The 19,123-nt window shown below is 42.5% G+C and overlaps 1 protein-coding gene across 10 annotated transcripts in view; it reads left to right on the top strand.

The window, feature by feature from the left end:
• ADAMTSL3 (ADAMTS like 3) overlaps window positions 1-19,123 on the top strand; it is a 261,150-nt gene that overhangs the window by 140,068 nt on the left and 101,959 nt on the right. For all 10 annotated transcript variants that reach the window (XM_054042181.1, XM_054042182.1, XM_054042179.1 and 7 more), the window contains exon 7: window positions 11,794-11,920. In XM_054042181.1, coding sequence (XP_053898156.1) covers window positions 11,794-11,920 — 127 coding nt within the window. The remainder of the gene's footprint in view (window positions 1-11,793; window positions 11,921-19,123) is intronic.

Below are 19,123 nucleotides of genomic sequence, written 5' to 3'. Positions count from 1 at the left end.
TCGCTGCAGCAGGGCAAGTGGAGGATGGATTGGCCATCCAAATAAGAAACTAGGGTCTTGGATGGAATTGTACTTGGTGCAGCTAGCCTTTCCCACCACCCATCCTGCAGGGGCTGCACTGCTATTTTTAGTGCGCTGAAGCCGTCAAAGTTAGTGTATGTAGGCTTACCGGAACTGGAAGCTAGATCTCCAGCTCCAGTGTAAACATAACTGGGTCTGTGAGGATATATCATCTTTTGAATTTTTATACACACAACAATAAACTAATACATTACCGTGTGTGTGTGTGTGTGTAAATACTTTATTAACATCCAAAAGTGCCTGCAATGTGAACTCCCTGGGGTGTGTATAGTTAATGATTCACATCAGACACCGTTCACCAAGCATCAGAAGGAGCTTACGGTGAAGGCACTTTAAAGTGTTAATAAGGCATTTATAAAGGTCTTTCAGAAGCCTTTATTTATATTTTGTGCCTAGTAACTTTCTACTTTTGCTCGAAATTGTAACTTTTTGCCAGATACCTTGTTTTTCAAACTATTGTTGCTAATGCTGGAGTATTGCCTGCAGGGACTTTTACTTCCTACCGCTTTAGCCCTTCTTTCTATAAAGCTGTCAAATATGTAGGGGATTCCCTCTGATCTCTAATTTGTCTTATCCACACTCTTTTCTGATCTAAGCAACTGCTAGTTCTCAGATTGCTGTGTTTTATTTTGTTGTGGGGGTGGGGGTTGTTAGCTTTGCACAGATGTGGTTGTAGGTTCCAATTCAGCGAGGTACTTAAGCATGTGGGTAGTGACATTTCCTTCAGTGGCACAACTCAGATGCTTAAAGTTAAGGTATGTGCTTAAGTATATTGCTGAATTGGGATCTTAATCACCTTCAAATCTCTCTAAGCCAAATTTGCCTTCATATAAAGTAAAAGTGTATGCACCCAATCAGAAAAGCAGGTGACAGAGTAATCTGATTCTGTATATTTAATTCATTCATTTTATTTATTTGACAGCATTCTGATAGATTAACCACATCAGGCCAAAACCCACTCTCACTGAGTTCAATGAGATCCTATTGGACTATCCTGTATATTTTTGAACTGGAAACAGTGGTGTGTGGGAAGGGGCACTTGCTCCAATAGTGGGTGGTCCTGTAATCTCAGAGCTGCCCCAGTGCTTTAATATGTTCTTTCATAAAAATTAAATAGTTTTGAAACACTCTGTTTTATTTGATGGAAATGGATTTACTGTTCTGGAACACATTTTTTAGCTTCTTGCTTTCATATATAAAATGTTGCAAAATATGTGGGAAGTCTTTTGAGGACCCCCTTAGTATGCAGTGAATATTTGGTATTGTATTTCTTTTTCTTCTGTTTTCTTCATTGCTTAATATTCCTTTCCCTGGTATTGAGGACAGAGGGATTTGGGCATCTGATTATGTCTCTTGATGGTAAACCATTAATTTGGTTTATGTTATGCTCCTATTCCCCAAGCCTCAAACCTAATTTTTTCTTTCCCTCCCTTCTTTACCTCTCAACCCCCAACTTCTTTGCCCCATACATACATGTCAGGCCACATTCACTCCGGGGAAATTTTCTTAACATTTCCCGCTGTCACTAATATCAGTCTAGTTCCACAGGTGGGAGCCCTAGAATAGACAGCCCATTGGTAGCTGTTAATGCTGTGTCATGTATTCATGCCCAAAGCAGTATGGCATGACTGAAGGGTACTGATTTCTGAAAACAGTGTATTAACCTGGTGTCTCTAACCGAGTTACATCTCCAGTAATGTGACGTGGCAGTGAAAAAAGCCAATGCAGTCTTGGGATGCATTAGGCACTGGTGAGACCACATTTGGAGTACTGTGTGCAGTTCTGGTCTCCCATGTTTAAAAAGGATGAACTCAAACTGGAATGGGTACAGAGAAGGGCCACTAGGATGATCAGAGGAATGGAAAACCTGTCGTATGAAAGGAGACTCGAGGAGCTCGGTTTGTTTAGCCTAACCAAAAGAAGGCTGAGGGGGGATATGATTGCTCTCTTTAAATATATCAGAGGGATAAATACCAGGGAGGGAGAGGAATTATTTCAGCTCAGTACTAATGTGGACACGAGAACGAATGGATATAAACTGACTGTGGGGAAGTTTAGGCTTTAAATTAGACGAAGGTTTCTGACCGTCAGAGGGGTGAAATATTGGAACAGCCTTCCGAGGGAAACGGTTGGGGCGAAGGACCTGTCTGGCTTTAAGATTAAGCTAGATAAGTTTATGGAGGGAATGGTTTAATGGGATAACGTGAGTTTATCAACAGCGTGCCATCGCTGGTCAATAGTATCAATGGCCAATGAGGGTCTGGCTGGAGAATCTTGCCTACATGCTCGGGGTTCTACTGATCGCCATATTTGGGGTCGGGAAGGAATTTTCCTCCAGGGTAGATTGGCAGAGGCCCTGGAGGTTTTTCGCCTTCCTTCGCAGCATGGGGCAGGGATCGCTAGCTGGAGGATTCTCTGCGACTTGAAGTCTTTAAATCACAGAATTTGGGGACTTCAACAGCAGAGTCAAGGGAAAGGGGTTGGGTCAGCTTTTGTGGCCTGCATCATGCGGGGAGTCAGACTAGATGATCATAATGGTCCCTTCTGACCTTAAAGTCTATGAGTCCAGTGAAGCCAAAACCAAAATTTTAAAATGTCTCTGGCAGCTAATGAGCCATCCAAGCTAGGGATAACACTGGTGGAGGTGATCTGCTAGTAGTGATGGCAGTAAATGATTAGATATTTTCCTTAATGTATGCAGGTCCTGTTATCTGTCCATCTTTTGCATGGGACTGAGTTGCTGATCTTCAGTGTGGAGAAGGAGCTTTGTGAGCCTTTTCTTCATGCTCTACTTGACTTTTCTTTCAACCGTTTTAGAAATAAGCTATCTGCTGATTCCACCATAATTCAGAAGGTTGAGCATGGGTTACATTGTGAGTGAAGAGAGACGCTTTACATGATAGACTCTGCAATTTACAACAGGGCAAAGATACATGGGAAATGTTAGAGTAAGATGCAGTATAAATTCCCCATGATGGATTTTATAATCATGCTTGTGTGGTCATAAAAAGGAATTCCCATGACCATATTTAAAATTCACTATCTGTTATATAGATGCCAAAATCCTTAACGTCTGCCTGTCATGTGGTTTTGTTGTCAGACAAATAAGGCGGGAGAAAGTACAGTAGGTAACTGTCATTCATGGAATAAGAGCTGTGCAGTGGGTGAACATATGTGAGCATAAATTCCAATATAGCTTTACTTTTCAATTTTGTGGCTTACAAAAAATAAAAATAAAAATTACGTCCTTTTTCTCTGAAAGTCCTGAGGATTTTAATCAGGCATAAGCAGGCAAACTCCAATCGATTTAAAAGGAAATTTGCCTGAGTAAGCACTTAGGGATTTGCCACACTCTTTCTTTTAACGTTTGTAGTTAAAAAAGAAAACAAAATGTTATGTCCCTTTTCAGCCTATTCAATGCTTGAAGGACAGATTTCTGCCAGAGACAGCTGAGGAAATGTTTATCTCACACAGTGCTTGTTGCCTTTTGCAATAAGTGGCTATTTTTCTGAGCTCGATTTTAATTCCTACTATTGTAAAGCTGAAGATAGAAAATTAAATGTCATATCTTGGTTTCCCCCATTCAAAGCCCAGTTAAAAATACTTTGGGTGGGGAAACTGTTGTGAGGCAACCTGGAGATAGCTGAAGGATTAAAGCAGCAGCTACTGCTCTTTGTGATCACCACCTCCTGTGGGGTTTGGTGGCTTGATGGATCCATAGTGTGGGCAAATCCATTGACTGCCTCCCTTTCACATTCTGTCCACCCAGAATATAGGAACATGGAACTTGCCATCCTGGATCAGACAAGTGGTCCAGCTAATCAGGGCCGCCCAGAGGATTCAGGGGGCCTGGGGGCAAAGCAATTTTGGGGCACCCCTTCCATAAAAAAAGTTGCAATATTATAGAATACTATATTCTCGTGGGGGCCCCTCCAGGGCCAGGGGCCTGGGGCAAATTGCCCCACTTGCCCCCCCACCCCGGGCAGCCCTGCAGCTAATACAGCATTCTTTCACCAAGAGTGGCTAGTACTAGGTATAGTATTTCAGAGGAAGGTTTAAAAAAAAAAAGCAAACAAACCCTACAATAGACAGTTATGGGATACCTGCCATCAGAGAAAATTTATTCCTACCCCCTGATAGCTAGAGGTTGGTTTATGCCCTGAATCAAAATGTCTTCTGCCATGTTCCTATGTGCAATACTTCTAAAGAGCTCATTTGAAGGAGAATCATATATTACCCCAGGGGTGTGTAGACTTCCAATCACGCCCTCCCTTACTGTTCATGGAATTTGTCACACCCCCCCCCCTTACTTGTTAACGGAAGTAATCCCTTACTTCTGCGCTGCTGCTGGCAGCGGCACTGCCTTCAGAGCTGGGTGGCCGGAGAGTGGCGGCTGCTGGCCTGGGCGTTCATGTTGTTTGCGGAGCAGGAGGACTATTTTTTTTAATCCTGCCCCACAATACCCACTCCGTTTTTATCCCACTCCCGCTATTATGGCTGCGAATCCTGTGGGACCCACAAGATCCCAGGTTCTTCACACACACCCAGGAGAATGTCTTGCACACACACCCTGGGGGGGGAAGGGTGTGCCCCCAGTTTGCGCACCACTGGACTACCCCCTACCCAGCCTGTCTGTGGACTGTCTTCTTGCTCAGCAGAAATGTGGTGTTTCTTTTGTATTTCAACCCTTATGTGCCAGTAGAGAGGAAGCCAAGCCTTTTCCCTAACTTAATTTTTTGTTTTTGTTTTGCTTTGGGAGATTTTCACTGCATTTTCACTTACATTTTCATGTTTCTCTTTCTCATTTCCTTGCCAGCATTTTGCATGGGTGCAAACATTTATGCAGCTTTCAAAATTAGCTTTGCAATGGAAACTCAAAGGTGCTAATGTACAGGGAACAGATTGAAATTTGATTTCAGAATGCATTGTTTGGCTTGCCATACATCACTAGTGAGTAGGCTGATAATTGTGTCATTGTAAGATAAGACTGAATTGGTTTTCTATTTCTGTTCTATTTAAAAAATCATCATGCTAAGAAAGAGCAATTCCCACTGACATTCACTGCCTCTGGCCCACTGGAATATAGACTATTGAAAAGCACAATGAATTAGAGTGTCAATTTTTTAATGAAACAGGACATGAATAAATGACAGGCAGATCCATTAAATTAGAGCACTATAGAACATCAAAGAAAGTTCAAGGCAGTAATTATTATTTATTGTATATAACGTCTTCAGTCCTGAAGTGTTCTGAAAAGTCAAGTTGTCCCTGTGCCAAGGAGCTTAGTCTAAGACAACACAGTCATAAAACAAACTCAGAATGGAATTAGTGCATTTTAACTCCAATGGTTCATGGAATGTATGTATCCATGACTCTCGAGTGCCCAAGAAGCATTAATATTCCACACCAAAAAAAGAGCATAATTCATATTTTCAAGGAAACTGGTTGTGTCTGTGGGTGGGTGAGTGGGAAGCTGGAGGGGAAAAGTAAGATTAAGCAGCCCTAAGAAATGCAGCTCTGACAACCTTTCAAATACCCAAAGATTTGAAGCTTGTGACCTGATCCTGCACTGAGCTCTGCATGGGCAAACCCAAGTGCTTGCATGGAGTCCTGTTGACTAAAAGGGGGTTTGGCATGGGGATGGGGTCCACCAGCATGATTCTCCTTGCAGGATTGGGGCCTTAATTAATAATGCTATTGCTTTCCAGTCCTGTCCATTTTCTCATTATAATTAAATCTAAGCATCTGTTTAAAAAATGAAAATTCTTGAATTTGACAGATTGTACGTTAACCTTCACAAACCTGAATTAAATATCCTATGTTCGTGTTTTTCATTTAAATCTACTTCCTCAGTTGAAACGAAACTAGGAGGAATAAGAACCATAGGAACAGCTCTTGAAATATCTGAGTGATTTCTGGATTCACAGCTGTGAAATATTTATGAAGTTACATAGTCAGCTCTAATATACCAATTTCATCTTTCTCCTACATTTGTATTATTGTATTTTATACCCTGGCCTAATGCTGCTCCTGTGCTTCCTGAACTCAGTTGAAATATTTCCAGTATTTCCACAGAAAATGTTGTATGTTTGAGTTGTATCTTATCTAATAACAATAGAACATAACAATATTCAGCTTATATTAAATTTTGGAAAAGCAGTTGAAGATTTGGGCTCTATTCACTGTTAGCATGAGCGTGTGCTACTCTGACGATTTATACCAACAGACAATCGGGTCCTCTGCATATTTTTCGAGTACCTTTCTATTTAAGAGAGCACAGTAACAAAATGATTTATTCAGATCCAGCCCTAAAATATTTTCTGGTTGAAACATTTTTTGAAAATCATTGCAGTCTATCCAAATTCGCAGGTGCCCAATCAATGCAGTTAGTGTAAAAACTTTATTAGATACACTATACACTCATTTCTCAAAACCCTCTTTATTTTAAATTTCCAGTTATGTTACATTACATTATATTGGCCACTGATTCTCTCTGAAAACATACCAGTTCAATTTATCTGTTTGGGGGAATTTACTTACAACCCAGTCATTATAGTATTTTTATCACTTTTTATAATTATGTCATGTTGGTTCTTTTATAACTTAATATGGTCCCTATTCTTACATTACACAGCTTATATTGTCACTTGTTTCATTTATGCAATCTATGTTAAAATCACCTAATATAATTATTTCTGAATATGCCCCGAAAGCCTGCAGATGTTCTCCCAGTCTGCCTATAACATTTATAGTTGATCCCTTTGCTCTGTAAATAGCCAACAATATGGGGTAGATTAACCCTAACAAATGCCTTAATCATGAAAATCTTCAGACCTTTCTGGCTGGCTGACATGGAGTGTCAAGCTGAGGAAGGTAATTCATTATTGCATATTGCTGGATTCCAACCTGAATTTCTCTCCTGAAACAAAATATAACACTAACTGTTTTAAATGTTTATCCCAAATTAGGGATTTTTGACTATTTTTCAATAAAACCCTTGGCCAGAATTTTCAAACCTGAGTGTCTAACGTTAGGCTCCAAAATGCATATTTTGTCACTCAAGTAGAAGTGGCCTGACTTTCAAAGATGCCAAGCAACCTGCAGCTTCTATTGGCTTCAGTGGGATTAGTTCATGCTCAGCAACTCTGAAAGTCAGGCCAGCTCTATATAGGTATCAAAATACAGATCTAAGAGGCTAACGTCAGGCATCCACGTTGGAAAACATTGACCTATTGTGTATGCCATGTTCATTAAGGCCTCGATCCAGCAAAACATGTACACGTATGCTTAACTGTAATCTTGTGAGTAGCACTGCTGACCGGACACTAAAAGTCCGGTTACAGGAGTAACTGCAATCAGCCTCCCTGCTGGGGGGGGGGAGGGGGAAGAGCAGCTGCTGCTACCTGGAGGAGCTGCAGCTCAGCTCGAGAGAGGACTGGCTCTCAAGGATCCAGCTCCAGCGGAGAGAGGTAGGTACTGGCTCCGTGCTGTCCCAGGGCAGGGGGGGGAATCCTCTCCCTCTGCCCTCCCATTGTGCTTTTCCCTGGCCCCTGCCTTGCTCCAGGAACTGACCCCCATCCTCGTCCCACTGTGCTTTTCCCCCTGACCTCTGCCTCGCTCTGGGGACTGCTCCCGCCCCTTTGTCCCGCTGTGCTCTTGCCCCCGGCCCTTGCCTCGCCATGGTGGCCCACAAATGTGTTTGGCACTGGGCCCACAAATGGTTGATCAAGCCCTGATGGCCCCCATCACTGTAGTACCTGAGAGCCTCACAACCTTTAGTGTATTTATCCTCACAACATACCGGTGAGGTAGGGAAGTGTTGTTATCCCATTTTACAGATGAGGAACTGAGGCCCAAAGGGTAAGTCTACCTGTGATGAAAGACCTATGGCTGGCCTGGGTCAGTTGACTTAGGCTCACAAGGCTCAGACTGTGGAGCTATAAAACTACAGTGTAGAAATTCAGGATCATGGTGGAGCCCGGACTCTGATATGTCTCAGAGGCTGAGTTCCAGCAAAAGCCCAAACACTGCAATTTTTAGCCCCGCAGCCCATGGCCCATAAGACCAAGTCCACTAGCCCAGGCTCTGAGACTCAATATAGCAGTATAGATATACCCCAAAAGACTATATGATTTGCCCAAGGTCATACAGGAAGTCTGTGGTGGAGCAGGGAAGTGAACCTAAGTTGCAGCCCTGTGCCCTGACCACTGGGTCATCCTCCTTCTCAAGAACATACCCCTTCTCTGCCTTATAAAGTATATGCAAATGTAACATGTTAACACACTGTGGCTCTTTGTCCCCCTCTAGTGGCTGGACCAAGTATTGAGGGTTCTGAGTCTGATTCTACCTCTGAGCTAATGGACCTGAGGTAAAATTTCCAAAGGGACTAAGGGCCAGATTTTCAAACATATTTAGGCACCTAAAGATGCAGATGGGCACTTAGTGGAATTTATAAAAGCATCCTAGGCTCTGTAAAATTTTACATCTGGTCTTTTACCTCAGGTGGTAGATTAATGGTTTAAGATCTGAGGTCCTGGCTTTTATATTCTTATACCTGACTTTTAAATCCTTAACCCAGTCCTGAAGTATAATGTTGGCAGCATTTGTCGTCTTCTACAACTGTTCATGTGTTAAGCTGTTTATGGGCAACATTATCTAAATTGTTCTGTACCCTCTCACAGACCTGTGCATAATTGCTCAAGATTGGCACTCATTTCTTTTTAAAATTAATACTCAGTTTAAACCTCGCAGGTTAGCACACACCAAAGCCCTTCATACTTGCAGAAAAAGAAGAGTTTCCTCTTGTAAATGTATTATTCTGCAGCAATTCTTACCATGATACTAAAGCCACTTCCTTTTAAGTAAGCACCTTCCTGGTAAACCTAAACTAAGTTTTTCTTTCTGTCTTGATATCACAGTATATAAAATAGTGTCTAGATTAGAGAAAACCAATTCAGAAACCATCTGACCCTTGGGTTAATGAGGAAATCAAAGATCAGAGCCTAAGGGGCAGGCATTTGGAAGTCTGCTTTCTTTGCTTTGCATATTCATAACCCTCTTCTGCTAGTCAACTTCATATGTACCTAGAGGAGCATATATTCCATAGAATGTCAAGGAAAATGCCTTGATCAGTTGAAGAGTTGCCCCCCAAAATGTGCCCAAAATTGCAGTGTGTCATGCTCCATACTGTTTAGAGGTCATACACACTCTGTAGTTGCAGATCAATTGAGAGTTTGCTTTGTTTTTGTTTGTTTTTCTGCCACCTGTTCAGCTCTTTCTGAAACTAATAGTAAATCTCCCACTGACCTAAGTAAGAACAGTATTGAGCCCTTCATACTGAACCCTAGTTTTGCCATTCACCTTAATTCAGAACTCAGCTAATTGTATGCACCTTCCATTGAAGCCAATGGGGCAAATCCTGATCCCTTGGAATTGGTGGAATTCTGCCACTGACTTCAGGGGGACTGTCCTTTGTCTCAGGAGGACTTCAAGCCACTTTGAGGAGAGAAACTAGTCCAGTAACTTCTGGCCTTCCTATCATTTTGTTCCAGTTCTGGAGCTGCTTCCTTTCAGCTGTGGATGATTTCAGATTCAGAGCAGGCTGATAAGTCTCCTGGAGACAGGAATAACAAAGCTGAAACACTGATTGTTTCTTTAACAGTAAAATGCTGAATTAATGGGTATTGTCCTGAGAAGCTTGCATCTCCCTACAATCTCGTCCTGTCTCTTTTTTCCATGCTTCCTTTCCCTTTTCCTTATCGCTCCTTCTCCCTTATTTTTTGTATCTTATCTTTCACTTGTTTTTTGATCTTCAAAAGCAAGTTAATGCTGATTCTGCTACTCATTAATTATATGGCAATGCCAAACAGGCCTGCTTGGTTTAAGCAATAAACCACAGCTGAGTAATCAGAATCTCAGATATCATCTGTTACCCAGCTATCTAATAAAATATTTGTGGTCTCCTTCAAAGCAAAAGTCTAAGGGTCCAAATTTGTGGTGAGGTAACCACTGCATCCCCTCAACACTCAGGATCCAGCCATGAGGCTACAGTTCCCCCAGATGGCCCTTTTGGGGGAAGGGGGGAGGTAGAAGCTGGCTAGCCCAAGAGGGTTCCTTGGTTGCATCCTTTAGATTCCTGCCACTCAGCAAGTTGTGACACATTACCCAGTTCTGAACTACCAAGCAGAATGTGCTCTATTTGCCTCGCTATCATGTAGCACGGGAGGAGCAAAATCATAGACATGGAGCAGCTCCACCTCTTCATGTCTGGTTATGGATCTGCCTGCAGTGGTGCTGGAACAATTTGGATTGTGGGGGTGCTGGGAGCCATTGAACCAAAGTGTAAATCATGTATTTGATGGAAACCACGTCAAGCCAGGAGGTGCGGCAGCCCGTCTAGTTCCAGCACCTGTCTGCATGATTTGGGCCTTCTATGTCCATGGATCTCTGGCTTACAGAGAAATTGTAGGACTCTGCCTTTTGTGTGCTGACTCCATCCCTAATTCTCCAAGGAAAGCATGTGTCATTTCTTGGCAGATAACCTTGCCCCTTCCATGCATTTTTATATGGCAAAGGGAACGTATGGGCCAATTTCACAGTTTTAACTCGGCTGTAAGTTGCGAGTTTCCACGGCATTTTTCACTGATTGTCACTTCTGGGTTTGTAAAGAATTTCTCTCCATAATAGATTAGCTGCACCTTTGGGGGGTATTTGCTTAGAGCAGCTTGTCATACAAGGCAGTCTTAGGGCTGCAAGACAGTACTTAACATGTTACTTAATATTTGACGTCACCTGCACATATCGTGGTATAAAATCTCAGGTTAAAAATATGTGGGACAAAATATTGCTCTCCCTTTCAACAAATAGACATTTTTAATAAATTCTGTGTACTGCTCTTAAACTGTTTTCCCTCCTGAGCCCCATATTTCTTATGAAGAAACTGATTCAAATAAAAATGGACAGATATAACATCTGTGTGCTTTATAGTTTGGAGGGTTTTCATTTAACATTTTTTTCAAAGAGCTTGCTTAACACTTTGCTTTTCTGAAGATTCTTTTTCCATAGGTAGAATTTGCATCAGCATTAAGAAGTTTAGTTTAATTTGGAGACAGGGGCACACAAAATAAACTCAAATAAAACAGAATTGAAACCTTTAGGGTTTTCTAAATCCAAAATAGCTGATGTGAACTAACTGGAAAAAAAAAACTTATCTGGTGATCTGGGCCCCTATCAGTTACATTTTGAAAAACAAAGATATTAGATCATGAAAATTGCCAGGAGTTTCTTAACTATGGATCTAAAACCAATGTGCTGCTTTAATATTTAGCTTTGGTTGTTTACATGCTTTTCTTCGCTCAGACTGAATTTAGCAGGTATGAAAGACAAATTCTAAATAACAAAGTAACAGTTGACCCTTGTATGTTGTAGCGAATAACACCCAGCTTTATACATTTGGAAAAATAGTGGGAAAGTGACTCCTGTATTTCTATGCTTGGATATCTTAATGTATTTAATTGTTGTAACTCATCATTAAAATCATAGAAATTGCTTTTAAGACCCCATGTAGCTTAAATTTGAAAAGCAAGGTATGCTTTGAAAGAATGAGGCCAGCTCATAAAATCAAAAGGATAACATAATAAATAAAATTCCAGAAACCTGAGCATGTCTACTATAGCTTTGCCCTCCTTCTGACTGTGGTGTTGATGTTGGCAGGCAGTAGGCTGTGATCGACAACTTGGGAGTAATGCCAAGGAAGACAACTGTGGAATCTGTGCAGGAGATGGTTCAACATGCAGGCTTGTGAGGGGACAAGCTAAGGCACATGTTTCATCAGAAAAAAGTAGGTTGCAAATTGATCCTATGTTGATTTATCCTTGACTATGTTTTCTGCTTATATATTAACACAACCTATTGCAGAGTCTGACCTTTTCACTATATACTTGTTTGCAGTTATCCAAAGCTACTTATTATAAAGTCTGTGCTAGATTAGTCTATTGAAATTCCATGAGGGATACCACACATTAGAGTATAGCTAGGAAAGAATTTGAGATATGCTTTTTTTCTCCCTTTTTTTTTTTTAAGAGCAATTCAATTTATTCTATCAGGAATAACCATCAAGATATGCATCTCATTTTATAGGGTATCCTCATGTTGCAATATATGTGACACTGGCAACATTTTCAAATCATGGAAACATCTTATGGATGGTCTTATGGAAATTGTTGCATGTGGTTGAAAATGCCTGGTTTTTAAGTTAACTCTACTCCCTTTTTAAGCTTCTAAGACAATTGTGGTTCAGAGGCAAGTTAACTACTTGCATGGTGCAGGACATACAAGGTTTAAAGAATTAGGACATACAAGGTTTAAAGACACATTAAGATTGTGTCTGCTCATTGTGTGTTTGAGTCAATCTGTACATTTTGTGGCAGATTCTGCCACCTTTACTCATGGTGAGTAGTACCTTACTCTATCAGTAGTTCTGTCGACCTCAGTAACACTATTCATGGGTTAAGGTACTTTCCAGAGTGAGAAGGAGGCAGAATTGGGCCCTTTGGGTTAGACTTGAGTAGAGGGCGACATGTAGTTGTGCTGCCCCAGGCGGAGCCACAGGAAAGATTTGCAACTCGGAGGTACCACTCTGACCGTTTCTCCACAGCTCATATTTTGCTTCTCCTGTTCAACTGGCTCTGCTAATAGGTGTTGGGGTGAACAGAGCTGTGGCTTTGCTGGCTCTCTAATCCTCACAACTCCCTCTCTGTCTCCATCCTCACCTCCTCCCTTCCCACTTACTTACCGTGGGTGAGTAGCAGCTGCATAGAGCCTGTTCTCCCCGCAACTGTTCCCGGACTCACAATGTAGATAAATCCTGTACCATGCAGTGGAATGGGACCCTATTGGCTCCTTACTCCCCTGCAGAGCTGCATAGGGCGGAGTGACAGTCTAGCCCCTCTGAAGTCAGAGAGATCAGTGCAAGTATGAACAGACATTTTAGCAATGATCAAGAGTGGAGTAACTGCCATCTTGGAGGGCTGCACCAATTGTAGCACTTCGGGGTTAATCATTGTAATTCAGCCTCTGAACCATTCACTATCAATAAGATTTGGAAAGAGCTGTTGTACATAAAGTCATACGTAGTACCTGTTGCAGTATCTCTAAATATTTTCATGCTGTTTCTGTGTCATAGCTTGTATATTACATTTTGTTTAAATGTGAATGTAATTTGAAATACATTACATACAGTTTGTCTTGGTGATGCACGTTACATTACATTGTGATGACGTAAACTCGGCTGTAAAATTTCATGCCAGAGCTTCCCCAACATTGTAATTTATATTTCTTGTTATTTGACAATTATGTATAGCTAATGTAACCAGATTTTTAAAAGGGACACATTTGTTGCAATTCTTTTTAGGATCAAGAAATTCTTTTCTAGAAGACAAAAGCACATAATTTATTTGATCTGCACTAGTGTTGCTAGTGCTACCTTCTGACTCAGTAGTGGCACAGGCATATTTCTTGGAGTGGAGGTTTTTATCGAGTAATTTAGTATTCTGAATGTGTTCATCATAAAACATTGACCAGGTGTGATTAATGTTCATGTAGAGCAAAACAGCAGCTCACTTGACTGTTCTCTTCACATACTCATTTCAATAGACTGTTTGTCCCCAATGAACAGAGCAAATTCTATTTAATTTAGCAGGAAGAAAAATTGTAATTATTACAAACCCAAATGTTTTTAATATAATCAAAATAGGACATTTCAGGTGTACCCAAACAAGTTCTTGGGACATTGGGACATCAAATGAAAAATCAGGACATATGGCCTCTTTATGCATGGCCAAACATTATTCTCAGTGGTACCTCTCCAACTCCATACACTTCCATGGGGTTTGCAATGGATGTAACTGAGAATAGAATGTGGCCCAACAGGTCTGAGTAAAGTCTATTTTTTATTCTCTGCTGCATCCAAGCACAGCTCTGACATAGTGAACAATGGCAGCCACAAGGTGTAGGGTGCGGCTTCCTGACCCCCAGCCTCTTAGCCGCACTGCAAGTCAGAGTGGCAGGAGGTCTACTCTATGCTGCTGGCATAGGCTCTGTAATGGGAGACCAGGTGTAATGGATCTCTGTTCCACCATGCCCCCTCCCACTCCAGCCTTGTGCACAACATGCCTGCCTCTGTGTTATCTCCTCCCATTATGCCAGGGGTGGAGGACAGCTGGCATAGGAGGTGGCTACGCCACATTTAAACCAGCAGAGATTCCCCTACACAGGGAGAATTGTCTAGGGGTAAAACCCAGGTGGTTTAAATGCACTTTGTGCCACCTCTGTAGCACACAGTAAATTTGTCAGACCGAGGAATGTGGCCAGTGTGTGATAATTGAAGTAGAGTTTCAGGTTATATTTAGTAATAATAATAGAAAGAGCTTGTAAATAGGAGCAGAGTTCCAGGTTTTTGGAACTGTAGTGGTTAGATAGTTGGCAAATGGTCCAAGTAAATACTAGTTCAGTTCTTGTGATCTTGCAGCATGGCTAAGGATTGGGGGCCTGATCTAAAGTCCTTATGAAGTCAGTGGAAAGACTCCTCCATTGTCTTTGACATCTTTGGATTAGACTCATAGCTCATTGTTTTCTCTGTTCTGCTGTGACAGTTTCTTAAGAAGGATTTGATTTGAGAGCAGCAGACAAACAAAAACTTTTCTCTTTGGCTGTTTTCTCTCTCCTAAATGTTATATTTCATTGTGGTAGGTTTGGTTATAAAAATGAATATATCAAACACATAAGCAATACAACACACACAGAGACGTCACTCTTGCCTTGGCCTTATTGCTGTGATACTAGCAGACTTAAAACATTTTTTTGGCTTTGATTGTTCACATACCATATGGAAGTAGTTCCATATAATCATCCTGTGTGTGAATGAAATGTGGAAATAAAGCCATGTTTCTTTTGCGATAGTGTATCAGTAAAGGCGTACATAATAAGTGAAGCCCTTAAGAAAACTTTGCCAAGAGAGTGTTTGTATCTAGGAATGTTGTGGGGTTAGTGTTGAGATGCTTGACATTGGCATGCTGATGTCTCTCTGTTAAAGAGAGCATGCAAGGTTGTGAATGAGATGTAAAATCCATTATACAGTGAAGCAAATTAAAGATTTGGGGAGAGGACGAGAGCCAAAGGCTTTATTATGGAAAAACGAGACATTTATCCAGAGACAATATTTAAATGACATTTTGAAAAAAAGAATTGGTATTAAAATTTAAGAGAAAAATAAGTCTCTAGATATGTTGGATCTGACACTAGCAGGAAATGGAATTTGAAATGTGGAGTTAATGAAATCTGGCCTTACTCAGTTCATGAAAAGTCTTTGCTAGCTGCAGATTTTTTATTTTTGTCATTTTTTCACTGAACACTTTATACAAAAGATTTTAGATGCAAACTATTTTAATTTAATTTTCTCATTACTTATTATTTCTTACTGTCAATGTGTAATTTACCATTGGTCACTAATTGTCACTTTACAATTTCATCCCAAAACATAATTTATTTAATCACAAAACTAATTTAAATTTTATCATAATATAGGTAGGACTGGTAGGTACCGCCTAATATTAAGGTTGCCTGATACTTCCCATTACAAGACCTTGGTTTTGGTCGTTTATAACTTTCCAAACTTTGACCATTAGAGCTGAAATTTTCCATCCAAGATGTCTTTGAAATGCTCTAGTTCCTCCATGCTTTGAAGCAGGGACTTTACATAAGTCAGAGAGGGGGCCTTTGCATCGGGGATCCCTTTTGCCATCCCTGTGAAAAAGTGCCCAAATTTGGCAATTTTACAAGCAGGGCCGTCCCTACCCATATGCAAAGTACGCATGCATAGGGCACCAGGAAATTTGGGGCACCAAATTCCCTGGTGCCCTACGCAGCTGCGTGCTGCTCCAGCACCTGCCCCGCCTCTTCCCACCCCTGCTCCGCTCCAGCCCCACCCCCACTCCCCTGAGGACTGAAGCAAGGCCGGGCCTGCACTCACCGGTAGCGGGAAGTGCAGCAACCCTGCCCCAGCTGCACCGCCGGTGAGTGCTGGGGGGTGGTTCCCTCCTGCCCCCCCCAGCCAGCCCTGCCCCCCCCCGGAGGCCTGCCTCACCTACCCCACCAGGGGGCTGCATATGGCCCCAGAATAGGTAGGGACAGCCCTGTTTACAAGCCATTGAAAAATTGCAATTTGCACATGCCCAGTAGAGAATTCTTTGATTTTTAGCAGCATGGTCCACCCATCACAGCATCTAGTGCTGACCCCTCTGAGCATGCACCAGCCCCACAGAGCACCTTAGCATGCTCCAGCCCAAGGCTGCAGTGGATCAGAAGGATTTTCCCTGTAATTGCTGCTTCCAGGCGCTCCAGGACAGGGTGGGCCTGGGCACTGGAATTGAGAGCAGAAAGTCTGTCTCTGTTGTATTCTTAATGACCCCTCTCCCGCTCCTTTCCCCCCCCCCCCCCAGGGGACAAAAGCCAGACTGGAGGGAGGGAAAGCAGTAGAGTGGGACAAGGAGTCTAGTAAAACTGGGACAGAAGAAGGAAGAGAGAAACTCGTCCTGGGTGCTGGAGGAAGAGGAAAGTCTGGGAGCCTATGAGGGAAATATGGAGGGACAGGGACCCAGTTGGCTTGTTGTGGGGAGAACAATGAGATTTGATGTAGAGCCGGGGAGAAAGGGGGAGATTGGGGCTGGGTGGACAAGGAGACTTGGGACTATGAACTAATAGGAAGAACAGGGCCAGGAGTGTAGGGGGAGAGACAGATCTGACAAGGAGCTGGGGAGACCTGTGGGTGGCTGGGCAAAGAGACTGGGAAAAGGAGCCACAGAGGGTTTGGTGGGGAGACTGAAATTGGATAAGGAGTCTAGGGATAGAGACCAGGACTGTGAGCCACTGGTGGGGAGGGGAAGAGACAGATTGGACAAAGAGTTGGGAGGAAAAAACTGGGAATGGCTGGACAAGGAGACTTGGGCTGGGTGTGGCAAGGGGGAGAAACTAGGAATCAGACAGTGAGCCTGGAGGGGAAGAATAGAACTAGCTTGGTAAAGAGACTAGTACTGGGATGAGAAGCTAGAGGAGTGGAGACTGGGACTGGATCAGCAAGAGGACTTGGGACAAAGAGACAGGTGTGAGGAAGAGACAGGACTGGGTCAGGGAAGAGGACAAGGCAGAAGGAGTTAAGCTTAGAGGAAATGGCCAGAAGATGCCATGCCCACTAGAGCACACTTCCCTCCAGAGCTTGGAATGGAAGATTCCTAAGTCTCACCATTCCTCTTCTGTCAGCAGCTATCTGTGAAACCCTCTGGCAAAGTATCTCATCCGCCATGCTGTTCCACATGGAGCATGGTGGCCTATTACAGTCCTGCAATTAGTTACCCCTTTAAAGACTGAAGTCTGTGCAATGGATCTAAAGATTCCACCCCTCTGATGACCCACATGGGTATCAATATGATGCCACCTAATTAGTGCCCTGCCAAATTCACGGTCCATTTTGGTCAATTTCATGGTCATAGGATTTTAAAATTTGTAAATGTCATGATTTCAGCTATTTAAATCTGAAATTTCATGGTGTTGTAATTGTAGGGGTCCTGACCCAAAAAGGAGTTGGGGGGGGTCACAAGGTTACTGTAGGGAGGACTGTGGTACTGCTACCCTTACTTCTGTGCTGCTGCTGCTGGCAGTGGTGCTGCCTTCCGAGCTGGGCAGCTGGAGAGTGGCAGCTGCTGGCCGTGAGCCCAGCTCGGAAGGCAGAGCTGACGTCAGCACACGCACAGAAGTAAGGATGGCATGGTATGGTATTGCCACCCTTACTTCTGCATTGCTGTCTGCAGAGCTGGGCCCTCCGCCAGCAGCCGCCTCTCTCTGGCCACCCAGCTCTGAAGGCAGCAGCGCAGAAGTGAAAGTGGCATGGTATTGCCACGCTTATTTCTGTGCTGCTGCTGGCTAGGAGCTGCCTTTGGAGCTGGACGCCTGGCCAACAGCTGCCACTCTCCGACTGCCCAGCTCTGAAAGCAGTGTAGAAGTAAGGTGGCAATACCACAACCCCCCTAAAAGAACCTTGTTACCCCCCCTGCAACTCCCTTTTGGGTCAGGACCCCCAATTTGAGAAACACTGGTCTCCCCCCATGAAATCTGTATAGTATAGGGTAAAAGCACACAAAAGACCAGATTTCATGGGGGGAGACCAGATTTCATGGTCCGTGACATGTTTTTCATGGGGGGTTTTCATTGGCGTTTTTCATGGGTGTGGAATTTTTTTCAGTTTCCTTTTTTAAAAACCTAGGAAATTAAACATACAAAAACTGTGTTATAGGAGCATAATTAGGTTGCAAATTCAAGCACTCAAAAGTTACAAAATGCCAGAAGTATCAATTTCCTCCTAGGGAGTTCCTTCAGAGCAGGTTTGATTACTGTACAGCAAATAAGACATGGAACAATGAGGAGTAAACCAAAGTAAGTGAGCACTGTCCATTGTGTGCACTGAATGAAGAAGGGAACCTGGGGGGGAAATAGTATGTGATAATGTAATTAAACACAATATCATGATGCATAAGCTCAAGGGGGGCAAATTAAGAAAACATTAATTCTGGCATTTCCTAACTTTTGAGTTCTTGACTCATACAAAACAAATAATTGGCTTGGAAACATTGTGCCCCAGAATTCATTATGTATTTCACTTAGTAGCTCACAAAAGATGTTCAGTACTATTTGATCATCTCTCATTATGTAGTCTGTTATGCAGAGGAACTTTGTGTTTCTGTAAGTGGTTGACTGAAGAAGAGTTTGTGTGTGTGTGTGTGTGTGTGTGTGTGTGTGTAACACATTTTAGAATGTAAGGCTTGTTCATTATGTATAATGCATGAGCTGTTTTCTTCTCTTCTTTATTCCCTCCCCAAATGGAGAATGAACCAGTAACTCTACAGAGTGAAATCCATGCAGTCTTTTCTAAACACCGATAGTTCTGTGAAGGAAGAACAGTCTACTACTTTCTCTTCATGGGAGTTCGTTTGGT

The sequence above is a fragment of the Malaclemys terrapin genome, chromosome 10, assembly GCF_027887155.1.
Source record: "Malaclemys terrapin pileata isolate rMalTer1 chromosome 10, rMalTer1.hap1, whole genome shotgun sequence".
Taxonomy (NCBI): Eukaryota; Metazoa; Chordata; order Testudines; family Emydidae; genus Malaclemys; species Malaclemys terrapin.
The sequence above is the reverse complement of the archived record's forward strand: the minus strand, read 5'-3'. Positions and strand labels throughout refer to the sequence as shown.